Below are 27,200 nucleotides of genomic sequence, written 5' to 3'. Positions count from 1 at the left end.
ACCTGTAAATAAATTTAATAGTTATGGCAAAGCTTCACTCTCTAATGATATTTCTGGGGAACATTCTCCCTAGAAATTCAGACCTCTTTTTCAATACGTGCTTCAGTAATGGGATTTGGATGGGAATTTTTCCAGCTAAATAATGTAAATCAGTATTAGAAAACAAACCCTTTTCACTTTTGAAGTCACTAAAATCTGTATCGAATGATCTATTTTGTGGCACAAGTCCTGAGCTCTAACATCTTTCTTTCAAATGTTGCTTGCTATATGTGAAGATTAAAACAAGCGGAAGACCAAATAAGAAGCTGGTTTAAAACTGTTATCCCTTGTCTTATCACTATGCTACCTGACTCCTTCCCGATCTTTCCTCTAGGTCCCCCTTTTAAGTACTGAAAAGGCTGCTAGAAGGTTTTCCTGGAGTCTTTTCTCCAGGCTGAACAACCCCAACTCTATCAGCCTGTCTTCACAGTTGAGGTGCACCAGCCCTCTCATTATCTTTGTGACCCTCCTCTAGACTCTCTCTGATGGGTCCCTCAGTCTTTCTAACGCTGGGGGCTCTTGAGCTGGATGCAGTACTCCAGGTGGGGTCTCATGAGAGCGGAGCAGAGCAGGAGAAACTTCCTGTGACTCCTGGCTGTGCTTCTTTTGATGCAGCCCCACATATGATTTGGGCTTTCTGGGCTTCAAGCGTGGGTTGCCAGCTCTTTCATTGACCTGTACCTCCAAGTCCTCTGCATGGCTGCTCTCAGCACACTCATTCCCCAGTCTATTTTGATGTTTGGGATTGCCCTGACCCAGGTGCAGCACCTTACACTTGGCCTTGTTGAGCTTCATGAGGTTCACATGGGCCCACTTCTCAAGCCTGCCCAGGTCCCTTTGGACAGCATCCCTTACCTTTGGAGTATCAACTGCAGCACTCAGCTTGGTGTCATCTGCAAACTTGCTGAGGGTGCACTCAATCCCACCACCTCTGTTAATGAGGATATTAAATAGTACCATTCCCACTGTGGATCCCTGAGGGACACAGCTAATTAGCAATCTCCACCTGGACATTGAGCTGTTGATTGCAACTCTCTGGATGCAGCCATCCGGCCCCTTCCTTGCCCACTGAATAGTCCATCTCTCCAGGTTGGAGACAAGGATGGTTGTGTGGGACTGTGTCAAAGGCCTTACAGAAATCCAGATAGATGACGGTTGCTGATGTCCACGTGCACTGATGCAGTCACTCCATCGTAGTAGGCCACTAGATTAGCCACGCACAATTGGTGAAGCCATGTTGGCTGTCTCGAGTCACCTACCTGTCTTTCATTTGCCTTACCATCGCTTCCAGGAGGATCTGTTCCATGATCTTCCCAGGCACAGAGGTGTGTCTCACCTGTCTGTGGTTCCCTGGGTCTGTCTTTCTGCCCTTTTTAAAAATGGGAGCGATGTTTCCCTTTTTCTAGTCACTGGGGACTTTGCCGGACCACCAGGGCTTTCAGTTTGTACTGGAAGTTAACTGATAGTGTCTGGGTGATGTGACTTCCAGTCTGCTGTCCCCACCAACATGCATTATGAAGGAAAGGGGATTCTGCTCTACTGGGTCTATGAAACAGGTCACAAATCCAGATGGAACGAGGCTTCGTCACACTTGCTACAGCTTTCAGAAGAACCATGCCACAGCTATCGATTTGGACTGAAGGGTTTTATACCTCCTAGATTCCTTTTTTCCCCCTAAATCACAAATACTAGTTGCCATTATTCAGTTGTTTCTGACAGGTAGCTCACTAAACTGGTGACAAATTACATGCTGGCTCTTCATTCGGTGTTTTCATTCGGTCCCTACAGGTTAAACACCTTCATTTATTATTAACTCGCATTTCTGTGAAAGCTCCTCTGTTCCGTTGCTGCATCAAAGGATGGGTTGTCACAGATAAACACAATAGAATTTATGCATTTAGTTTTAGAACAGACCAGCTGGGTTGCTTTTATTTTGCCCTCAACCAGGGAGTGATTCTAGTAAATTCTAGCCCTGGCATGCCAATGGCATGCCATCTAGCACTACAGCTACTCAGGAGGACCACAGAAGTTCAGTCACCTACCGTAATCCCTTCAGAAAATGCAGCCAACAAACTAAACAATCTTATTAAAGCTACACATTGTTTAATCCAAGCAGGAAAACTGCACAGCAAGAAAAGATGCATGTGAAAACGAAACGTGTCAGTTTGTCTTCCCTAGGGGTTTCTTGTGCTGCGTTAGGAGCCTGAGCAGGCTTAAGTCTCCCGAGGGCTTATGAACCACTGCAGTCTGACAGTGCTGACCTCTTGATCATCGTGCTGTAAAACCTCAAGGTTCGAGTCTCTTGGGGAAAGTTGGCTCAGTGTTGGGCTGAGTGACAGCATCAAGGTAAATAGCCAGAAGATGAAAACAATTAGTTGTTGCCCCCTGTGTACATCTACTGACAAAACTGTAACGTAATCCATGAAGCTGGGACAATATTCAATGTTTATAATAATTTAATTTCAATACATTCAGTAAACAATTCATAAAAAAAGGTTTAACAACATCAAGGTTACAAAGTCAAGCACACAAAAATAGAGAAAATGTACATCTGTTCTGTGCGCTTTCATACCTTCTGTTATTTGCTGCTTGGCTTTTCTTAAGCCTTTGCTTCTCTGTTGTATTGTTCCGTCCTTCATTTCTTATATTCCCTGAAAGCCACTGCACATTAATCTACATACAATAAATATATAATATAATATTATATGTTTAACTCATGGACAGTCCTTATTATTTCTATACCTAATCTCTTGAACTTTAGACCTGCCAAAGTGTCCAAAAAAGGTTAAAAATACTGGAATGAAAACAAGACCATGAGCAACCCCAAACAAAATAACGAGAAACATAATCTTGAAAAATGTTCTAAAGATGTAGGTTTTTGCTGCAGCCAGGATCACTACTCCTAATATAGTAGAAATTGCACCTTGTAATACTGGGTAACCTAGCTGGTGCAGAGCTCCTATCATTTTTTCATTTGCTGATGACTCTTTACTCGTAACAAAGGCATAGGAAATATGAGCAGAAAAATCTACTGAAAATCCTATACAAATGACCAGGTTGATCATGGATATGGAATCCAGGTTGACATCCCAAAATGTCATGAAACCAGCAACACCGACTATAACAGAAGCTATAGCAAAGGTCACCCACAAGCAACACAGCGGGTTGGGAATAAGGAAAAGAGAGACAACGAGCATTGCCCCAGCAGCAACGACAACATTCTGAATGGTGTTCTGCACTATGACCAGGTATTGGTCGTAGTATATGAATGCTGGGTGGTACACCTTTAGTGAAATATTGCATTGCTCAGCTTTGCCTCTTAACTGATTTAAAAGATTTTTCTCATCAATGGCTGACGTAACATTCACTGTCTGGACGAAGAAACGTGAAGCTGTTATTTCATTGTGAGTCTTGTTAATGTCCCACTCAAAACTGGAATAGTTCTGGAACAGTGTACTTAAATTATTCATGAAAACATCCTTATTGCTAATATTTATGGAAAGGTTTTCAGCAAATGCTATGTATGCTCTCAGCCATGACTCTGTGAGGTTCTTATCTACATAGGAAATGTTCTCTATATCCTCTATGCATGTCTCAATGTCTTCACGAACATGCTCTTCCCAGTAACTTACATTCTTATTAATAATAACCATGACCCTAGGTCCATATTCTGAGAAGTATTTGTCATCATCATCATAGTATGGAATAACATAAGAGTCATCACTAGCCAGATTTCGAAGATCTATGCCCTCCCTTATTTGAGTACACCCATAAATACTGCCACCCAAATATGCTCCATACAGCAACACCACAAGTAGCTTGGTCCATTTATCTGTCAAGAAAGGACCATAATACTTTTTAAAGAATAGGCTCATTGGATGTTCACTCTCTGTCTCATTGGTTTTTAGCTGAGATGATTCACTAGAACAGCTGCCTATACAACATGCGTTATACAAGCAGGATGTCTTTCCTTGCTCCACTGGCATACAGGTTAACCAGTGTCGGTTTCCTTGCTCCCTTTTATAATTCAGAACAATAATTGCCCCAAAGAAGGTCATGGTATATATATAGCAGAAGATAAAAGCAGTGCCGGTATAGAGACAGAATGATTTCACAGAAGGAAAAGCAGTCCAGGTGCCAATGAAGAAGGCCAAGACATCTGTGAGAGTGGTGACTGTCACAGACAGCGCCGCTTCGCTGTAGGTGTCGGCCAGACGAGATTTAATGTCCGTCTTTTTTGCACTTTGTTCCCAGGAAGCGATCATGATGAACATGTCATCGACACCAACACCTGCAAGAAAAAGAGTTAACCCTGCATTGCACAAGGCAGCCTCCCCTGACACCCAGCAAAAGCACAAAATACACAGCATTTAAGGCTACATGGAATTAAAAAAAAATAATAAAAGAGAGTGGGCTACTAGCATTGCTTTAGTGCTGATGCAAGTTAAACATACAGGAAAACACATCCTTTGTATGCAGATGGCTCTGTTACCTTTCAAAAACTCATAGCGACTGGATGGATTGTTGATCCCTCACCCTGTTCTGCTGAAGGACTGAGCACTCCTAGTTCATCGCCTGACAAGTGTTTTGTGTCTGTTGTCCATGTGCCCACAGATGTAAATTCCAGATTTATACATCGCTTATTCTGATGCTTTACTATTCTTATCAGTAGAAGCATCTCCTACTGTCCCTGGCATCTCTTCACCACTGCAACAAATTAGACCAATAATTTCTTGCTCTGTCTTCAGCAGACAGTGAGAAGCTGGAAGAAGTCCCAAGCACTTCAAGAGGTACAAAGAATACACGGCAAGTTTGTTACACTGGAAAAATACTTATTTAATTGCTTTTAGAATTACAGCAAGTCAATGAACAAAGCACTCCACTTGAGAGAAAAAAAAAAAGCCCGAAAGGACTGCATGAATAGAACATGGAGAGTAACTGGTTAAGTGGTAGAAACAGATCTAAGTGGAGGGAAGAAGGATAGGAAATGTTGGGCTAGACAATAAGCAGAGAAGAGCATAATGAGCCAAGGATGGCAAGAACACATTAGCAAGAAAGACAAACGGACAAGTGCCAGTTCATGAATAAAGGCAGCTTAGTGGCAGGTGGCTGAAAGTACTTTGATCTTCCCTGAACCTCTCCTAGAAACTGCATTCTGCAAAGCATGGTACAGCTGAATGTAACAGCTGGTGTATTTAGATAAACCAAACTTGGAGTTCCCCACTATGTCTGGGTTTAAAAAAATCAGATCTCTCTGCTGTGAGCAAGATAGTGTCCAGGAAAGAGGTGTGCTGGGGCTGTATCCTCTCTTTGATATTCTGTTTGCACGTTTAAATCATCCTGTTAGAAGGCAGCATGATAACAGTCCACAAATTAATAAAGGATTGATAAAAAAAATCAATTACCTTTGATATATATGAAAGAACAAGGAATGATCAACTTAACGCTATCAGGGACACCTCAAAAGTTATTGAGATAATTGTTGAAAACACCTTCCTGTTTAATTTTCAATAAGTTCTTAAAAACATTTGGCAGGAGTGGTTTACTTAGATCCTACCTTACAGCAGGGAGTGTGCCCTCACGACGTTCCCCCTAGGCCCCAACTTCTTATTCTGATGAAATAGATTCCTTCAAAAAGCAGCTTCTGGCATATAGTAATTAAATAGCGATCTCAGTGTTCAGCCCTCCCGCTTGTGCCTATGTATACTTCTGACATTGTGAAGGAAAGCTTGAAACATAACCCAAATAGACCCTAAAAACAAGTGGCCGTGTAAAACCACAAACTAAGAGAAAAAAAAAAAAACACAAACACAAAACGAAACAAACAGAAATTTGAAATTTTGTTTTAGAAAAGTATCATGATTTTTCACTAGGCTTGTGACTTTTAAACACTTGGGACTGTCTCCTAGATCTCTCAGCATCAGCTAGACACCCAGAACAAGATATGCAGCAAACCAGAAGATAGTACTGAATGGTGTTGAGCCACATAGTTTCTGGAAGGCAGGTTTGAAAGCAGTTATTTTAAAGTAAGGGTCATTTGTCATTATTACAAGGGTCATAACTCCAAAGAGAGCCAAATTCATCATGTTGCTTATAGAGTTCTGAAGAAAGTGGTTTAAGCCCTTTCTCAGGTATACAAAAGGGTCCTTGTAAAGTTTAGAGCCTTTGCGTTTGATGAGCAAAAAAAATGCAAATACCAAATGCATCTGAGCAATGAAGGCAACAAAGAAACAACCTATCTCCTGAAGAGCATTTGCATTAGATATCCAATACAGCCTCCATTAACTTGGGAGTTCCATGTGTTTTCCTCAGCACATGATTAAGACCAAGAAAACATCACATTAATTTGTCATATAGGAGACTAGGTAAGGATTTTAAAAGCTGTAATTTATCTGCAGTAATGTTACCTAGAGGTATTTGAAAGCTAGGCTCTGTCAGACCGTGCTACAATGACATTCAGTAACTGACATTCAGGTGCAACAGAATGGGGCAACGCTTCAATTTTCTATCATGAGCCTGTTCGTAGTCGTTACGTTGCATAGGAAATTTCACATCTCGTGAAAACAAAATGAACTTCTTTGAAATTGCAGACAGTCCTGCTCAGTGCTTAAGCTATATTCAGACCCAACTGTATCCGACCAAAGACTACACTCTTAATATAGGATACAAAACCTTACGGTAACTTGTTTCCCATACTCACCTCATAATACATGTACTAGCCTAAGTCACTGCTAGTTCAGCATAAGTTGCACATGGGGCATACGTTCCATGGTGCTCACTGCTGAGCCACCTAGAAAGTGATTAAAAGTAACCAGGTAGCTCTGGCTGTACTGCAACAAGAGGTGCAGTGGTCAAGGGGTGAGTGGTTTTGGAAAGACCTCTGTACCTACGTAAATTGCTAGCACATTCAGCAGTCCCAGAGAACAGTACTAACAACAAACTGTTTTGGGGTAGGCAAATTGTTATCCGGAACTAACAAAATACATAAATGGCTATAATACGCCTGTAGAAAACAGCAGGGCATGATAGGAAGGAAGGCAGTGATATAACCCTGTTGAGCTCAGCTGAAGCTGGAGCTCTACACTCCAAGCACTAGTTGAATAAATGGTCAGTCAGCATGGCTAAATTAGCAGTGACCCTAGAATAATGCCAGAAGCACTAACCTTACCAGCCCACCCTCTACACTTGTCAAACTGGAGCAGTGAAACTAGGGTAGGAGCTATTTTTTGTGAAAGCAGCCCTTCTGCCAGAGCACAACCTCTGCCTCACAGCGCAGGCACGCGGAGCCGAATGCTCGCCCCCCTGAAGGTCAGGGGAAGCTGCATCTCTTCTCCTCACAGCATGACTGAACTGCGTACGATCTGATACTCATATCATAAAAGAGTAACGCTGTCAAGTTGTTTTAACTCCAACTTTTTTTCTTTGAAACTGAACCCAACACACTATTTCTACTTACCTAGAATAAGAAACGGTGCATTTGTTACAGTGACCACAAATGGCACTCCACAGTACATCAACAATCCAAAGCTGCTTAATACAGCTAGCCCGGAAGAAACCACTCCGCAGCATGCAAGCCAGACATTATTCCTTATACAGCTCAGTCTGAAAATATTTTAAAGAATATCTTAGTTACACGTCAAATATTTCACCAAGACATTTGGCATGACAAGTGAATATTCTACAGAGATACAGATGGTATCTTGTCCATGAAGAGAACTTGATGAAAGCTGCTGTTTGCTAGGAGAGCTCTCAAGTGTCAGCATTAGACAAAATTAATTTATATAGCAGGTGCTAAATACATTATTACTGCTGGCCAGTTATATAGAAATAGATCCGAGAGTAAATATGTGTACTGACCTGTGTATCAATAACAAGTGAACTAGTAAAATGAAAATATGTACACTCTACTAGGGAGGATCTTGATTTAAGGTGATTAAAAACGTCATTAACTTTTAGAAGATCTGTCCTTTTATACAGATTCTTAGGGTTAGCATCAGCATAATATGAAAGCAACTCCTGGGCAGTAACAACCATGTAGAGAAGCCTTCTAGCAGATAGACTGGCAAGCAGCCATTTGCCAAGATGTCCCCAACAGCTTGCTTGAAGATTCCCCATGAAACATTCCCACTGGGAGACTTTACAACACATCAAGAGGGCAGAGTTGCCTCGTGCCTAATCAGGAATATTTTCCAGGCTGTAGACCATTTCCGAACTTTAAGAGAACCTCTCACTTCCATAGCAAGATGAGTCTGATAAGCTACCATATCCTATTCTGGTTGCATTTTTGTGGGCTAAACCATGGTTTTTATATACCTAAAAAGCTGTTGAGGTTGGAATTGTGTCTGGCTGAAACCTTCTACTATACTCTAGTATCAGCAGCATAGCACAGCTGCCTAACTCTTGTGAGGTTGTTTAATGCTGTACAGAGGAAATCCCAGGGGGTGTATGGGTGGATGTGCGTTGGTGAAACCACCCTGGTTCTGGCTGCACCCTCAAATGACAGGGCATGAGACAGCTGATACACAGAAATTGTATAGCCTAATTAGCGTGATGTATCATGCAAGCACTATTCCATTAAGCCCATCCTCTGAGTAGAACTTTATTCCTCAAGCACAGCACACAAACACTGCCGTATGACTGTCAAACATAGCCTGGCTCACCTCCCACGAGAGCAAAGAAAGGGCAGACCAAGTTCTTTGTGAAAGCAGGTAAAGCTCAGGGCTCTCTGAGCAAGCACAATGCTTAAAGACCTACACAGACTTGCAGCAACCTGTGAAGTTAGTGCTGACTGATCTGTGCCATAACTGAGAAAGTGGCAGAAAAAATGTGCAACCAGATCTTAACCCGGTATACTTCCTCCTTCCTCCCTGTCTTCCTCCCATTTTTGAACTTATCTTTGCAAATACTTAGTATCTTGTGGGCAGGGTGAAGGTTGAAACTATGAATGCAACCCAGAAAGTGGCAAAATAACCTTAGTAATAAAACCATTTAGTCTTTCCCTGTCCAGTAGGATGACTTCTTGGCTTGATTTTTATGCATCCTTTCTGTCAATGTCTCCCCTATGTATGTCAAGCTGGGCTGCTAAGTTTGACCCAGGAGAAGTGCTGGTGCAGAACTGTGCTGCTGCACAGGCTGCTGGAGCAGACTCCTGGCTCCCTTACACACAGGGGAGAGCAGAACCTGGTGTCTGTGACGAATCATTTTCCTAATCCAAAGTGTTTACTTCAGCATAGTGTTTTTGTGTGGAAGTTACAGCACCTCCGACCTCTTAAGGAGCACAGGTTTGCTGCAGTTGTTGGAACAGTTGCAACGCACAGAAAACATACCATACACAAATATACCATTAACGAAAGTGATTCTTGTGAGATGGGGACTATGTAAATGATCGAAATGATGTAAATGATCTTCAAAGAACACACTAATGGAAATTAGCATTCAGGGTGCATGGGTCTGAACTGAGTGCTAGCTCAGGTACTTGTTTGGAACTCTGCATGAACCCCATTTACAGAGATGGCTAATACATGCAAATTGGAGAGAAACAGCAAACAAATCCTTTTTGCCTATTGTTAAATTTCACACGATGGCTGCATCTTCAAGAATTACTTCATTCAAGAACAGAATCATTCTCATTCACTCAACAGAACGAGGAGAAACTAAACTAGCTACGGTAAGGAAGAGCGGAGGCGGCCGCCCGCTGATCACAGCTTAGAGGCTATTTTACCTTAGGCAGGAGACGATCGAAAAGGTTATCGTCAGGAAGTAAGTTACGGAAAAGAGCGGGATCACGCTCTTGGTGTTTCCTTCGAACTCCTGCTGCCTGGACAGCGAGGTAAAGTAAGTCACCTGCCGTGGAAACAAAACGAAGCAAGGTGAAGCGCCAGCGCTCTCCCTCCAGACACGTCCCCAGCCGATGGCCAGCACCAATGGCCCTGCCACCCCCAGCCCCACCGCCCCACCTGCACGTCCATCAGTTTCAAGCCGGCCAGCGTCCGGGGGAATTTCTTCAGGAAGCTCTCCAGCCAGCCCCGGCTATTCTCGGCCTCGCCGCCGTCCTCCCGCAGGTAATAGAGCAGCTTAATGGCCCGGGCCGACTCCACGTAGCCGCTGCCGTTCGTCCTCACGCCGCCCAGCGTGGTCCCCAGGAAGGTGCCGTTGCTGATGGGGTAGCGGAGCTGGTCCAGCTCGGAGAGGTCCGGCAGCTGCACCAGGGGGTTAGCGGGGACACAGCTGCCGAGGAGGGAGACGCACTGCTGCTCGTAGCTGAGGTTGCGCACCGCCTCGTCCAGCTTCCGCACCTCCTTCCACGGCCCGGGGCTCAGCACCGAGTCGTTTTCCGCCGCCACGGCGATGAGGGCGGCGTAGGAGCCCTCGGTGGCCAGGCGCTGGGCGAAGAAGTGCGAGTCGTTGGTGGGGAAGTGCAGCCGCACCAAGTCGCGCTCGGCCTTGGCGGGGCCGCCCGTCGGGGTGAACTGCCCCTCGATGTCGTTCTCCTCCAGGCTCGCCAGGAAGATGAAGCCGGCGCCCAGCCCGCCCGACACCAGCAGCGGCACCAGCACGAAGGGCCAGGGGCAGGCGGCCACGGCGCGGCCCAGCCCTTCGAAGAGGCGCTTGAGGGGCCGCTCCAGGCAGTCGGTGTTGCTGCAGGAGCAGCGCTCCTCGTGGGGCCGCCGCTGCCCCATGCCGCCCCCGCAGCCCGCTCCCCGCCGCCGGCACCGCGGCTTTGAGCGGCTCCCAGCCCACGGGGCCCTCCCCACCTTCCCCGGCCTTCCTCCGCCCTCCTCAGGCCAGCAGGCGGGGCGGCCCGCGGGGCGCTGCCCGTGTGGGGCGCTGTGGGGGGGCCGGGTGTGCCCCTCGGCGAGGAGCAGTGCCCCGCCAGGTCCCTCTTCCCCTGTGTTTAAGGAGCTGTGCAAACTCACTGAGGGGTAGAGGAGTGTGGCATGCACAAGGGGAAGAGTTAGGAGGAATGGAGCAAGGCCGTGCCAGCCGGCGACGGGCAGCTGTTGGGCTGGCACAGTTGTCTCAGGAAAGCCCACGTGTAGTGCAGAGCTGAGACTACAGGTCGTTGTGGGGTTGGTGTTCGGGTCCTTGTGCCTCAAACTCCCTGTACGCTGCATGCTGCACTGCACGCCCAGCCTGAGCTTCAGGCTGCGTTGTGCTGCACAACCCCCTTGGCTGCAGGATAAGCCCGCTCAGCTCATGGCAACAGAGGAGCCTGCAGGCAGCTCCCGCTCGCTATCAGCGATCGTGCGATCCAGACTTCATCCTTTAGACTTCCTCCTCTTGGCCGTTTTTTCCCCCCAGTTTGCTGCCTTTGTTCCTTCAGCAGTAGTATTCTGCCTGGGAGCACAACATATAACCTGGTGATGTGCTTCTCACTGCGCTTCCTCTTGTGGTAATCAAGTTTACAAAACGGGAACGAGAACCAAAGAAATAAAGGACTTGGAAACAAGGTTTAGTGATTGCAGTGGGCAAGCCACAAAAATCCCAGTGTTACGGTACTCGGGAGCTTCGTGCAGTAACAATGATAAAAAGCATCTCTCCAAGCCCAAGAAATACCCTGCAGCCTGCTATTCTTCACTCTCTTAAGTGATGGTGATTTGAGTGCCCCCTGGCCGAGGAGAAAATTAAGCACAGATGTGACACTGCTGCACAAGCGTACAGCCAATTAACTTGTATGTCACAAACAGGCACTTCTTCTTGCCCTTCCTTCAAGGAAGCAACTGTCTCCTCTCCTACCAGTACTTCCAAGGAAAAGTTACTTGATGTTATGCAGGCACTTGATAAATTACTGGCAAAATGAACCTCTCTGACGTGGAGATTAACTTCAGATGAAAATAGCGCTGTACGTGCAAATAACCTTCAGATATGCCTATCCCCATAGCAAGACACCAAGAAGACTGCCAGGATAATTTGTCAGAGGAGTAGCGTGTGGATGATCTATTGACATCGCCGCAGACGTCAAGAAGAGGTTTCCAGTTACATGCTTAAACAGTAAAACCAGCCATAAAAGCTTAACAATTGCTGTAGGCTCATCAGGAATGAAAATAAAAGCTTGATCGTATTTTTCCTGGTTACCGGAAAACAGTGTCAGTATTTTTATTTTATTTATTTATTTATTTATTTATTGAATTTTGACTTCACAAATGAGAAATGAAAATTTTTCTTTGTTTTGCTTTGCTTTATGCTATGTTACCAACATTAATCAACTACTTTTTTTTTTTTTCCTCAGCTTTCTGCTCTCATAAGGACTTGGGGAAGTTGGAGTGCCATACTCATTTGTAAAGTAAATTTATGTCTTTACCTTTTAGGGAATCACAGAATCCTTGAGGTCGGAGGCACCATTGGATATCTAGCACCCCACACTCCTGCTTAGGTTCTGAGTAGGTTGCTCAGGACATGGTCCAGTCCAGTTTTGAAAATTTCCAGAGACAGAGAGTGCACAACCTGTCTGGGCAACCTGTTGCTGTGCTTGAGCACCCACACTGTAAAAAGTTTTGGTTTGATTTTTACAATTATAGGAATAGCCTGGAAAAGTTGTAAAACATCCTGTGGACACCAATGGGGCCTGGGCTGTGTGTCAGGAAGCTCAGGACCAAATTTCTCTTGTGTGCCTATTGACAAAGTCCTGCTCTGCAGGGATGGATATTTGCACTTTCAAAATTTCTATCAGAGCAGAGGTAGCTTATTTCTTCCCCTCTCTTTGGAACTGCAGGACAGACGGGTATTTCTTTATCCAGGCTGCTTTTGGAAGTTTTTTGCCAGTTGTGTGAGTTGCACTGGACCCTGGTATAAAAAAGGGACACCAGTAATTTATTTATTTATTTATTTATTTTTTATCTCATTCCTTCTGCCATAAAGCAGTACCAGGTCTGCCTATGCCATCTCTGAAGGAAATTTGACTAGCATGTTTTTTACAGTGCCCACCATAGTACCCCACAAGGACAGGGAAGTTGCCTACTAGCCTAGCCGAGCCTTTCCATCCGTCTGGATGAGGCAGGAGTGCTCTGTTGGCTGCATCTGTCTCTTCATGCATGACTGGCTGCAAAAACAGGTCCTTGCTTCCTGTGCTAGGCAGTGACAGCCCATGTCCCTAAACTTACATGACTACAGATGATGTGGAAAATCCAGTGCTTCACACCCATATATCCAAAGCAAGCAGTCTGGTTGTCAAGCTGTGGGTGTCTGCTGGGAGATGCCCTCACTAGCCAGTGTGCAAGAAAGAATTGCTGTACATAGACCTTCAGAAAGGTGCACACAAAGGAATGATGGGGAGGTGGCCTGGTGTTTAGGGCAGCCAGATGAGAGATGAATTCCTGGTTTCTTCCAGGGCAGCTTACCTGCTTAGATTATACAATTCTGAAGAAAACCTTGAAGATATTTTGGCACCAGGACCTGGAAGTAACATGTTTATTCAGGTTGAAGAAACTGCTATTCAATTTTGGAGCAAGCGGTGTCAGGATGAGTGACTGTTGCTCTTCTGCTTGATGATGAGACTGGTATTTGCTGTGAATAAGGACAGCAAATGTGATTGAGCTGGATGCAAGAGGAGATGGTGTCAACACAGAGACAGTCGTGTTGTAAGAAAAGATGTGACTGCCTTATATGATATGTCAGAGTTGTCAACACGTGTTAGGTATGGTGTGGGGCTTTTTAGGAATTTCTATGTTTAGGTGAGTTTTCTTTTTCATTTTTAGGAAGAATGAAGTTGCATGAAGCATTTTAACTGACTAGTCAACAAGCCATTAATATTGTACATCAGAATGATGGATGGAATTTCAGTTTGTTAATATAGGTTACCAGCAAGACAAGGTGAGCTGCCAGATTTTATTAATTAAGCTCCAGAAATATTTCTTTTTAATCTGACATACACAAAATTTCCCATCTCTACTGTGATTTCAGAATCATGAGGTTTTCCAGGAGGGCTGCTCTAAATTACACTTTTAAAACCCTGGAGTGCTATGAGTACTATGTGACATGAAGATAATGAAGAGCAATAATCAACTTTTGTACATGTACTGCTTTATTAAAGGGCTGTGGAATTTCACTTTTCTCAATATATATAAATTATTTAATTAATTCTCTGAGAACTGTGAAAAGTCTGCCTCCTTAATCAGTATATTGCCAATAACTTGGATGTTATCTTTACAGGCTGCTCTTTTTTTATGTTACAAGCTTCCTTGTAAAATTCCAGTAAGGTCAACAGCGATCTAACTAGAGCATTTATTATGTTATCTATATAACCACTAACCTTACATATCTCTCCCCGTTTCATTTTCGAGAAAAGAATTTCATACTTCCTGTAGATGGAAACTTTCTGCTTAACCGTACAATCAATGTCATCATTGCTATTCTGTGCCATTTTTCCTGTCCCAATGGGACCTTAGCAAAGTTATCTCCTTCTTATAAGGTCAATCCAGGTTCTCCTGACATTTATCTTTTTTTTATGATGGGTGTGACAGTCAATATAATCTCCTGTTGCTTATACACACATGGAGTGCATGAAGTCTGCTTGCATGGATCTATCTGTGTCTGTGTATTTTCATTTACATGTGGATTTAAAATTTGGGGGGGGGGGGGGCGGAACCAGAAGGTATGCTGAAATGTCAGTACCTCGATAACCTGCTTTCTACGCAGTATACTAGAAATCCATCAAAAATGTCAGCTTCTTGAGTTCCCATAAACTTGGAGCCTGCTTGAAAGTGCTTCTGAGCTGAACCTTTTTTTGAACTCGTCCTCTGGAGAATTTATTTTCAAACTTAGGTGACTGAAGATCCCTAGAGGGCATCTGATTTCAAACCTGAGGTCTTCCTGGGTCTCTTGTGCCCACTGCTCCTTTTTAGCCTCAATGAATATGCATAGTTTTATTCTCTTGAAAATATTGTGGGGCAGCTCTCCCTCCTGTCACAATTTCTCATAGTAACTGGCTTATGTCTGTTGGCTGCAACGTGTAGGTGATGTGTTTGGTACAAGCATAGGATTTTCAGCACAGCTTGGTACCTCAGCAGGTAGAATGACCACATCAAATACAAAGCCACTTTACAAATGTCATTTCTCGATCTTCCGTTTGCTTTCTCTGCCTTTTTCTCCATATTGTCTGCTTCCCACTTCTCCTAAATCCTTCTGCTAATTAAGTAGCAACAGATAATCATGTGCTTTAGATCTAGGATTTCAATATGATGTTCTGCGTGTTTTCTTTTCTTAGGTGTATTTCAGTATCAGCTTTGTTTTGTGTTTAGGAAGGATGTCGTACACCAAGGGGAGGTTTCCTAAGGTTTCTGTTACTAGAATAACTGTCTCAGAGGAACACTCTAAGAGTGAAACAGTTCATACTTTCAAATTAGCTAAAGTTCTTGTGAGGCAACATTCTTGTTCTACTCTTTACCTGACATGCACTGATAGTGAGAAAGAAGCGCTAAAGATCCAGAAGTAACCAAAATATACTACGGAAACCTACTCTACCATCACCTGCTATGGGAAGTCATTTGAACAACTAAATAAAGGCTGACCAGGTGATTTGTACTCTGCCTGAAGCCTAAGTCCCACAGACAGCAAGACTGAGATCTTCCTGAAGCCTGTCCAGTTTGAAACCTTAGCCCTAGCACAGATTTGGGTGAGAGACAGGACGATGAGGAAGAGGCTGTGCAGGCCCTGAGTGCATCCCCCGGAGGGGTCTGGCTGGCAGGGCCCTGGGCACATGAAGCAATGACACAGCAGACAACAGCCCCATTCCCTGGGGAGGTGGTCAGATGCTCCCAGCAGGACTGTGGGGAAGCCATGGCCAGGGCGCTCAGCTGACTGTGGAAACTGTGCCTGTGCCTGGCCATGGCCTTGATCTGGGTCCGGACTCCACCTGCGGGCCAACATCCCAGCCTGGCCTTAGCCCATCCCAGTCCCCATAGCGGTGCCTGAAGCCTGGGCCTGGGGCTGTCCCCCCTGTCCCCACAGCTCCTGCCCTGCCCTGCTCCCTCCCTGGCTTGGGCCATGGAGCTGCCAGGCCCTGCCCTGATGCCCCCAGGGAGTCCTTGCCCTCACTGGGCCCTGACAGAGAGGAGCATCAGAGCCAAGAGTTGCTGGGTTTAGAGATGTCTGACAATCAGAAAGGTTCTGTTTTCTAGTGTGCTTTACTCATCGGATCTGAACTATCAGCTGGAAAACAGGCATAGAAATGCACTCCTGAGGGTGCTAAATTTGTAAATGAGGAACGGTTGTATGAAACCTAGTAAAAGAGCCTGAGATGACAAGCAGCATGGGAGAAATAAGAATTTACCGGAAAATGATCAGTTTTCACACACGCAAAATGTGTTAGAGCAAAATTTGGCATATTTTCTTCAGTTGCCACCTCCTTTGTAATGTGGCTCTAACTACTGAATTCCTAGCTGCCTGCCCTGAAGGCCATTGCCCTGTCATCTTGCTGGTGAAAAGGAACTTAACAAAGCACCTAGCAATCAAAATATCCCAGTTTCTGTTCTAGAATTTATTTTTTGTTGTCTTCCTGCTTTATAAAGGCCTTTAATGTTCAGCTTATGGCTGGATAAAGAGTCTCAAAAACCACTTGTTATGCAACAGGAATTCAATTTTTCAGTCAACTCAATCCCTGAACAGTTATTCCAGGTCTCACCCTGAAGTTTTCTGGACTTGGCCATGTCTCTTTGGTTTACTCCTCCAGAGAGAACAGGGAAGGTCTCACCTCAGGAAAAGCATTAGCAGTGTTTGTGATGTACCAAAGGTCAGAAAAGTGAAAAGCTGGAGGCAAATGATATGTGGTGCTTTTACCCTGATCTGCAGCTGAATTCCTCCACAACCACTCCCTCACTCCCCTTCCTCAAGGAAAAAGGAGAGAATATATGATGGAAAGTGCTCAAGGATTGAGATAAGAACAGGGAGGTCACTCACCAATTATTGTCATGGGCAAAACAGACTCAGCATAGGGAGATTCACATAATTTATTACCTACTACTAGCAGGCTAAAGCAGTGAGAAACAAAAAGCAAACTGAAAACACCTTCCTGCCATCCACCCTCTTCTACCTCCTCCCCCCAGCTGTCACAGGGGAACAGGGCATGGGGGCTGTGGTCAGTCCCTGACGCTTCGCCTCCGCTGCTCCCTCGCGGTCCCTCTCTGCCACAGCTCCACGTGGGGTCCCTCCCACGGGATGCCGTCCTTCCCGAACTGAGCCTGTGGGAGCTGCCCACAGGCAGCAGCTCTTCAAGAACTGCTCCCACACGGCTCCGTACCACGGGGTCCATCCCCCAGGAGCAAACTGCTCCAGCACGGGTCCCTCACGGGCGGCAGCTCCCCCCAGGCCCCCTGCTCCTGCGTGGGCTCCTCTCCACGGGCTGCAGCTCCGGCCCGGGGCCTGCTCCTGCGGGGGCTCTCCATGGGCCGCAGCCTCCTCCAGGCCACATCCACCTGCTCCACCGGGGGCTCCTCCACGGGGGGGCTGCAGCGTGGAGATCTGCTCTATGTGGGACCCATGGGCTGCAGGGGGACAGCCTGCTCTAGCACGGGCCTCTCCACAGGCCGCAGGAGAACTTCGGCTCTGGTGCCTGGAGCACCGCCTGCCCTCCTTCTGCAGCAACCTTGGTGTCTGTGGGGCTGGTTCTCACTCTGTGGCGCAGCAGGTTTTTTTTTCCTTTCTTAAATCTACTCTCACAGAGGTGCCAACAACATTGCTTATTAGCTGAGTTCTGGCCAGCAGCAGGTCCCTTTTGGAGCCAGCTGAAAGTGCCCCTTATTTAACATGGGGCAGCTTCTGGATTATTCCCACAGAGTCCACCCATTGGAGCCCCCTGCTACCAAAACCTTGCCATGTAAACCCAATACACCATAGCATCTTGGCTGGCACAGTTAACACAGCTAATCCTCTCCTGAAACCTGAACAAGCACTTATGGCACAGCCAAGGAAGGTGTTGTGTCCGCCTCCAACCGACAGCACTCAGCACAGTCTGATGCAGGGCAAGCCCTCATCCTTATTCATGTCTTAGAAGAACAGCGTTTAGCCTTCTTGCTTTAGTTTCAACCAACATAATTACTTATAGAGAGATTAATACAGAATCTCTCATCTGAATTTCTCAATTTCCAAACACATGCCTTACTGTTTTGAAAATACAGCAGCCCTCCCTGGGAGCTGCAGCATTGGAAGTGTTCCTGGGAGACTTTTTGTGAATAGAGTTGCTCATTTTCTAACAGTGCTCTGCATCTTTGGAGTATGTTGGACCAGGCAATTCCAAAATATCGGAAGTCAAGCAGGCGGGGCAGAAGGCTGGCCTGGCTGACCAGGGATCTTCTTCTGCTGGAGCTTAGGCAGAAAAAGAAAGTGTACGACTGCTGGAAGCAGAGTCAGGCAACGTGGAAGGAATACAGGGACGCTGTTCACGTTTGTAGGGAGAAAATCCGTGCGGCCAAAGCCCAATTAGATTTGAAGCTGGCTAGGTCTGTGCAAGACAATAAAAAGTTTTTTGTTTTTTTTTTTTTAAATATGTGAACAGAAGAAGGAGGACCAAAGAAAACATCGGTCTGCTACTTGATTGGGAAGGTCACCTCACAGACAAGGACATAGGCAAAGCAGAGACATTTAATGCCTTCTTTGCCTCCATCTTCAATGCTTGATGATGGGCTTCGGGACCCTGGGTGCCCTGAGCTGGGGGACCGTGACGGTGGGAATGATAAACTCCCAACCAACCCTGAACGTGTGTGGGATTTGCTGCTCCACCTGGATCCATACAAGTCCATGGGTCCAGATGGGATTCATCCTAGGGGTGCTTAGAGAGCTGGCTGACATCATCGCGGGACCTCTCTCAATTATTTTTCAATGGTCTGGGTAATCTGAATTGGTCCCAGTAGACTGGAAGTTGGCAAATGTTGCACCAATTTTCAAGGGCAAGAAAGAAGACCCTGGCAATTACAGGCCTGTCAGTCTCATGTCAGGGATCTGGGGGTTGTGGTTGACAGCAAGCTGAACATGAGCCAGCAGTGTGCCCTGGCAGCCAGAAGGGCCAACCATATCCTGGGCTGCATCAGGCATGGCATTGCTAGTCAGTCGAGGGGAGTGCTTGTCCCACTCTGCTCTGCACTGGTGCGGCCTCACCTCAAGTACTGTGTGCAGTTCTGGGCACCACAGTACAAAACGGACGTGAAACTGTTGGAGAGTGTCCAGAGGAGGGCTATGAAGATGGTGAAAGGCCTAGAGCAGAAGACGTATGAGGAGCGGCTGAGGTCACTTGGCCTGTTCAGCCTGGAAAAGCGGAGGCTGAGGGGAGACCTCTTCGCGGCCTACTGCATCCTCACGAGGGGGAGTGGAGGGACAGGTGCCAATCTATTCTCTTTAGTCACCAGTGATAGGACCCATAGGAATGGTGTCAAACTGCAACAGGGGAGGTTCAGGCTGGACATCAGGAAGAGGTTCTTCACTGAGAGGGTGGTCGCACGTTGGAACAGGCTTCCCAGGGACACAGTCACAGCACCAAGCCTGTCAGAGTTGAAGTAGCGTTTGGACTGTGCACTTAGTCACATGGTCTGAATTTTTGATAGACCTGTGTGGTGCCAGAAGCTGGACTAAATGATCCTTATGGGTCCCTTCCAACTCAGGATATTCTATGACTCTATGTGAAATGGGTATTTCAACAGAAAAAAATAGTTTTGTTTTGCATCTGGCTGTCTATCATCACCACATTATCTTGATTGTTATGGGAAGCAATAGGGTTTTGTGTGTGTGTGTGTGAACCATAATGATCTACACATGCAGCTCTATTTGACTTAATCTCACATACGGACCATGAATCCTCATATAGATTATCACCACAAATTCTGCCTAAGCAATCATGTAAGCAATAAATTTTCAGAAGTTAAACCATACTTTATCACAAACAGTTTCTCTTACTCTTACAAATATAACCCTTGCTTAATGTATGTTCCTGTAATTCCGACTATTTCTGACACTTATATATTGCCTTCAGTTTAAGTAACAAGGTTTTTTGGGGAGGGTGAAGGTTGGGGAGGAGTGGGGGGTGTGGGGAGAGGGGCTACAGGGGTGTCCTTTGTGAGCAGAGCCCAGAAGCTGCCACACGTCAGAGCAGAGCTGACTCCAGCAGGCCCCAAAAGGGACCTGCTGCTGGCCAGAGCTGAGCCAGTGAGCAATATTGTTTGTGCCTCTGTGAGGGCAGATTCAAGAAAGGGGGGAAAAAAACAACAACAACAACAAAAAACCTGCTGCGCCACAGCAGGTGGGAGAGAGCAGTGAGAACCAACCCCACAGACACAAACATTGCTGCAGAAGGAAGGCAGGCAGTGCTCCAGGCACCAGAGCCAAAGTTCCCCTGCAGCCTGTGGAGAGGCCCCTGGTGGAGCAGGCTGTACCCCTGCAGCCCATGGGTCCCACATAGAGCAGATCTCCACGCTGCGGCCCATGGAGAGCCCCCGCAGGAGCAGGCCCCAGGCCGGAGCTGCAGCCCGTGGAGAGGAGCCCACGCAGGAGCAGGGGACCTGGGGGGAGCTGCCGCCCGTGGGGCACCCGTGCTGGAGCAGTTTGCTCCTGGGGGATGGACCCCGTGGTACGGAGCCGTGTGGGAGCAGTTCTTGAAGAGCTGCTGCCTGTGGGCAGCTCCCGCAGGCTCAGTTCGGGAAGGACGGCATCCCGTGGGAGGGACCCCACGTGGAGCTGTGGCAGAGAGGGACCGCGAGGGAGCAGCGGAGGCGAAGCGTCAGGGACTGACCACAGCCCCCATGCCCTGTTCCCCTGTGACAGCTGGGGGGAGGAGGTAGAAGAGGGTGGATGGCAGGACGGTGTTTTCAGTTTGCTTTTCGTTTCTCACTGCTTTAGCCAGCTAGTAATAGGTAATAAATTATGTGAATCTCCCTATGCTGAGTCTGTTTTGCCCATGACAATAATTGGTGAGTGACCTCCCTGTTCTTATCTCAATCCTTGAGCACTTTCCATCATATATTCTCTCCTTTTTCCTTGAGGAAGGGGAGTGAGGGAGTGGTTGTGGAGGAATTCAGCTGCAGATCAGGGTAAAAGCACCACATATCATTTGCCTCCAGCTTTTCACTTTTCTGACCTTTGGTACATCACAAACACTGCTAATGCTTTTCCTGAGGTGAGACCTTCTCTGTTCTCTCTGGAGGAGTAAACCAAAGAGACATGGCCAAGTCCAGAAAACTTCAGATGGTGGAGTTCAGCTGCGTATCAGGGTAAAATCACCACATACATCTACCTCAGATTCAAGTGTGTATCTCTGCTCAGTTGTGTACCTGGCCTCCCCCAAAGTCTCGATAACTGCAAATATTCTTCAAAAGAATGGACTCTGTGTATCTACTGACAGACTTTTAAAACGTAGGCATAAGAAGGAGGAAGTAATTTTCTATGTTGATCTAGAGGCTAATGCACGTATCTCACAAGTCTGTGATTACCATTACAGTCCTTTCACAAAAGGCCTGATTTCATGCAGATACCAATATATATATATACCAGGTACAAATCTATTACAAATATATATATAACATATATATACACATGTGTATATATATACATATATACCAGATAAAAATCTATTGTGAGTGGGCACCCTCCCTGCCCCGTGTCAAATACAGGCATTGCTGCAAAAAGAATAAAACATCCATGGGGTCAGAACACAGACACAGACACAGATTTCTAGGTTGGAAGAGACCTCAAGATCATCGAGTCCAACCTCTGACCTAACACTAAGTACTCCGCTAAACCATATCGCTAAGCTCTACATCTAAACGTCTTTTAAAGACCTCCAGGGATGGTGACTCCACCACCTCCCTGGGCAGCCCGTTCCAATGCTTAATAACCCTTTCGGTAAAGAAGTACTTCCTAACATCCAACCTAAAACTCCCCTGTCGCAACTTTCGCCCATTCCCCCTCGTCCTGTCACCAGGCACGTGGGAGAACAGACCAACCCCCACCTCTCTACAGCCTCCTTTAAGGTAACTGTAGAGAGCGATAAGGTCACCCCTGAGCCTCCTCTTCTCCAGGCTGAACAAGCCCAGCTCCCTCAGCCGCTCCTCATAAGACTTGTTCTCCAGACCCCTCACCAGCTTGGTCGCCCTTCTCTGGACTCGCTCGAGCACGTCCATGTCCTTCCTGTAGCGAGGGGCCCAAAACTGAACACAGTACTCGAGGTGCGGCCTCACCAGAGCCGAGTACAGGGGGACAATCACTTCCCTAGACCTGCTGGCCACACTGCTTCTTATACAGGCCAGGATGCTGTTGGCCTTCTTGGCCACCTGAGCACACTGCTGGCTCATATTCAGCCGACTATCAACCAATACTCCCAGGTCCTTCTCGGCCAGGCAGCTTTCCAACCACTCATCTCCCAGCCTGTAGCTCTGCTTGGGGTTGTTGCGCCCCAGGTGCAGGACCCGGCACTTGGCCTTGTTGAACTTCATACAGTTGACCTCAGCCCATCGCTCCAGCCTATCCAGATCGTCCTGCAGAGCCTTCCTGCCCTCGAGCAGATCGACACACGCACTTAGCTTGGTGTCATCTGCAAACTTACTGAGGGTGCACTGGACGCCCTCATCCAGATCATCGATAAAGATATTAAAGAGGACCGGCCCCAGTACCGAGCCCTGGGGGACACCACTTGTGACCAGCCTCCAACCAGATTTGACTCCATTCACCACAACTCTCTGGGCCCGGCCATCCAGCCAGTTTCTAACCCAGCGAAGCGTACGCCAGTCCAAGCCACGAGCAGCCATTTTCTTGAGGAGAATGTTTTGGGGAACGGTGTCAAAAGCCTTACTGAGGTCAAGGTAAACCACATCCACAGCCCTTCCCTCATCCACCAAGCGCGTCACTTTGTCATAGAAGGAGATCAGGTTCGTCAAGCAGGACCTGCCTTTCATAAACCCATGCTGACTGGGCCTGATCGCCTGCTTGCCCTGCAAGTGCCGCGTGATGACCCTCAAGATAATCTGCTCCATGAGCTTTCCTGGCACTGAGGTCAAACTGACAGGCCTATAGTTCCCCGGGTCTGCCCTCCGGCCCTTCTTATAGATGGGCGTCACATTGGCTAGCCGCCAGTCAACTGGGACCTCCCCCGATAGCCAGGACTGCCGATAAATGATGGAAAGCGGCTCGGCCAGCTCCTCCGCCAGTTCTTTCAGTACCCTCGGGTGGATCCCATCCGGCCCCATTGACTTGCGCACATCCAAGCTCCTTAGCAGGTCGCCAACCATTTCCTCATGAATAGCGAAGGCCACATCCTGCTCCCCATCCCCTTCCGCCAGCTCAGGACACTGGGTATCCAGAGAACAACCGGTATTGCCGCTAAAGACTGAGGCAAAGGCGGCATTAAGCACCTCAGCCTTTTCCTCATCCTTAGTAACTAGGTTTCCCCTCGCATCCAGTAAAGGATGGAGATTCTCCTTAGTCCTCCGTTTCGCATTGATATATTTGTAAAAGGATTTTTTGTTGTCTTTAACGGCAGTAGCCAGGTTGAGCTCCAGATGAGCTTTGGCCTTTCTAATTTTCTCCCTGCACAGCCTCGCTACATCCTTGTAGTCCTCCTCAGTGGCCCGCCCTTTTTTCCAAAGATTATAAACCCTCTTTTTTCTGCTAAGCACAAGCCGCAACTCTCTGTTGAGCCAGGCCAGTCTTCTTCCACGCCGGCTCGTCTTTGGGCACGTGGGGACGGACCGCTCCTGCGACGTTAAGATTTCCTTCTTGAGGAGCGCCCAGCCTTCCTGGACTCCTCTGCCCTTCAGAACCGCCTCCCAAGGGACTCGGCCAACCAGCGTCCTGAGCAGCTCAAAGTCAGCCCTCCGGAAGTCCAAGACAGCAGTTTTACTGGTCCCCTTCCTGGCCTCGCCAAGAATAGAGAACTCTACCATTTCGTGGTCACTCTGTCCAAGACAGTTTCCGACCACCACATCTCCCACCAGTCCTTCTCTGTTTGTGAAGAGAAGGTCTAGCGGGGCACCACCCCTGGTAGGTTCACTGACCAGCTGCGTCAGGAAGCTATCTCCCACGCTCTCCAGAAACCTCCTAGACTGCTTTCTCCGTGCCGTGTTGTGTTTCCAGGATATATCCGGGAAGTTGAAGTCCCCCACGAGGACAAGCGCCGACGATTTTGCAACTTCTGTCAGTTGCCTATAAAACTCCTCATCCGTCTCCTCGTCCTGGTTCGGCGGTCTATAACAGACCCCGACCAGGACGCTAGCCTTGCCGGCCTTCCCGCGGATCCTAACCCACAGGGATTCAACCTTATCATTCCCAGCCTGGAGTTCCACAACATCAAAAGATTCTCTAATGTAGAGAGCCACGCCACCACCCCCTCTGTGCTGCCTGTCCCTCCTGAAGAGCCGATAGCCAGGCATTGCAGCACTCCAGTCGTGGGAGCAGTCCCACCACGTCTCCGTGATGGCAACTAAGTCATAGCCTTCCTGCTGCACGATGGCTTCCAGCTCCTCCTGTTTGTTGCCCATGCTGCGTGCATTAGTGTAGATGCACTTCAGCTGGGCCATCGCCTTCTTCCCCAGCCTAGCCATTGTTTCCCCCGGCACGGCTCCAACAAGCCTTGTTTGAGCCCCATCCCCCTTCTTGCCTAGTTTAAAGCTCTCTCTATGAGCCCCGCCAGCTCCTGGCCTAGGATCTGTTTTCCCCTTGGAGATAGGGACCCGTCTGAGGCCATCAGGCCGGGTGCCGAGTAAAGCTCCCCATGGTGAAAAAACCCAAAATTTCTGTGCTGGCACCAGCCTCTGAGCCACCTATTAACCACGTGAGCTTTCCATGTCCTCTCCGTGCCTCTCCCTTCCCCCGTAGGGATAGACGAAAACACCACCTGCACTCCCGCTCCCTCCACCAATCGTCCCAGCCCCCTATAGTCCTGTTTGATAGCCTTCAGGCTTCTCTTTTCAAGATCATCACTGCCAGCCTGGACTATCAAAAGCGGGTAGTAGTCAGAGGGGCGAACCAGGTTTGGAAGCTTCCTGGTAACGTCTCTGACCCTGGCCCCAGGGAGGCAGCAGACTTCCCTATGCGTGGGGTCAGGCCGACAAATAGGGCCCTCCGTTCCCCTGAGTAGGGAGTTGCCCACAACAATCACCCTTCTTTCTTTCTTGGTGGAGGCAGTCCTGAGGCGTGGAGTCAACTTCCTCACCTCAGGCATCCTCCTGGGCAGGCTTCCTACCTCGTCCTCACCCACCGGTCTCTCAAGCTCCAGGGCCTCAAACCTATTGTTCAAGGGCACCTGGTAAGGCAGCGCCGGAAGGGGAGGGCATCTCCTGCGAGGTCGAGAGGGGACCCATCTCCATTCCTCCTCAACTCGCAGGTCCCCTCCCTCTGCCCGACGGCAACAGGGCAGGGGGTCCACCCCCCTTTGGGGCGTCTCACCCCAGTCCCTCTCCCTCCGGTCCTGCAGGGAGTCACTCCACCAGTCTATCTCCCGCTCGCACTCCCTGATATCCCTCAACCTCTGCACCTCCTCCTTGAGTTCCGCCACCATGCGGACCAGGTCGTCCACCTGCTCGCACCTCACGCAAGCAGTCCCTCTGCCTCCCGCCGATGGCAGCAAGAGGCTCAGACACTCCCCGCATCCGGAGACCTGAACCCCTGAACCGCCGCATGTTTGGACGGGCAGTCGGTCTGTGTGTGTACTGACTTCCTAGAGAAAGCACCGTGCCTGGTGGAGACCATTGCAGCCCAGCTGACGGGAGAGTGTCGTTAGAGGAGGTGTCCCTATGGGCGAGTGTGAGCGCTCCGCCCTTCCTGCCCGCCCTGCCCGCGCTAACTGCCTACGCTAACTGCCGCGTCACTCCCTTTTTGCCGGCCCTGTTAGCCGCGCTCCTGGTCGCTCGCGCTCCCTAAGGGCTGCCTTTGAAGGGCCGGGGGGAGGAGCTGTCGCTGACGCTGCTGGCTCCGCCTACGCCTCGTCAGCCTCCCTCACGAGGGCTGCCGGTGCCTGGCGGCTCCCTCACGTAGGCTCGATGCCCGAAAAATAGCCCTGCCTGTCCCGATCCCGCGCTCCGCTGCAGCACGCGTCTGCCCCGGAGCCGGTCGCCTCGGCAAGTGGAACGAAGAACGAAGCAGACAAGACAGCACAGAATCACTAGGAAGGTTTTGTACCTTCTTCCCTGAACTACTTTGATTTTTAGGCAGTAACTTTTCCAAATGGAACCTAGAGCCTTGACTGGGAACCAGAATCAATCATTTCCAACTCCTAAACAAATGCCCTAACCTCTAGGCTGCATAGTCAAGCTCTTTCGCACTTTCCCTCTTGTTGTCCCCTTTATTCTTCTTATGCAGCCACCCTGCTAACATGACTCAAAGCCATGCTCTACCACTCCAGGATAAGGCTTTAACCAGTCAGATGCTTTGAAGAAGCTGGCACCTCTCCACATGATTGCTCTTCACTTCTTTTTAATTCCAGGTACACGGAAGCATCCATCTGCAATCTAAAGATAGGTATGCAAAAGAGGAGATTATCAGTGCCACCCAGAATGGTCATTACCTCTCATTTACTGGTAGGTAGGAGTTTCTCCCACTCCTTAACCTCTGCATTTGTTATTCAGATTTCTGAGTATCCTGTTTCCTCAGCCTACTGGGGAACTGTACCACCCAGCTTTAGATTCTGGATTCTGTGTTAAAGTCTGTAAACCAAACCCGAGAGTTAGATGAGTGTTCACCACTAAAATTTTCAGGTGCATCTACCCACCAAATGGCAGTTTATACCTCTTTCTGGCTATAGTTTTGCCATAAATCAACAGTGCTCTTCAGCAAGCAATGCCAAAATGTGATGTGCCTTTTGCAAAAATGATGCAGCTCCCAAATGTTTTCATTTGCTTTTACCTTCTCCCAGCAGTGTTAGTGGGGGTCTGCCAACAGAATTCAGACAGTGCTCTGAATATCAGGAAACTTCTACTGAGCTGGAAACAAACAAACAAACAGACAAAAAAACAAACAAACCACAAAACACTAGAAAAGGAGGATTGCAATATATCATGCTTCTAGAAAAGTGAATCATTCCCTTACTGACTCCATACACAAGCCTAAGATGGCTAGTGGTCACCTGTTTCTTCTTGCAAGGTCTCTCACACCTGAAGCAGAAGGCATGTTTTCCTGCCCCATACACAAAGATGCTGAAGGCAAATAGACGGAGGATGCTGATCAGGTACACTTAGAGAACAATTCCTCCAAAA

At 47.7% G+C, this 27,200-nt stretch overlaps 1 protein-coding gene across 1 annotated transcript; it reads right to left on the bottom strand.

The window, feature by feature from the left end:
• Positions 1 to 2,242: 2,242 nt before the first annotated feature.
• Positions 2,243 to 10,755, bottom strand: PTCHD3 (patched domain containing 3). Its single transcript, XM_035545427.2, has 4 exons — positions 9,996 to 10,755; positions 9,761 to 9,882; positions 7,496 to 7,641; positions 2,243 to 4,330 (listed from the first exon to the last, which is right to left on the bottom strand). Exons 1-4 carry the CDS (start codon positions 10,716 to 10,718, stop codon positions 2,754 to 2,756), a joined length of 2,568 nt encoding a protein of 855 aa, XP_035401320.1. The 5' UTR covers positions 10,719 to 10,755; the 3' UTR covers positions 2,243 to 2,753.
• Between the last annotated feature and the right edge of the window lie 16,445 nt (positions 10,756 to 27,200).

The sequence above is a fragment of the Cygnus atratus genome, chromosome 2 (genome assembly GCF_013377495.2).
Source record: "Cygnus atratus isolate AKBS03 ecotype Queensland, Australia chromosome 2, CAtr_DNAZoo_HiC_assembly, whole genome shotgun sequence".
NCBI classification, from domain to species: Eukaryota; Metazoa; Chordata; class Aves; order Anseriformes; family Anatidae; genus Cygnus; species Cygnus atratus.
This window is presented reverse-complemented; position numbering and strand designations above follow the sequence as displayed.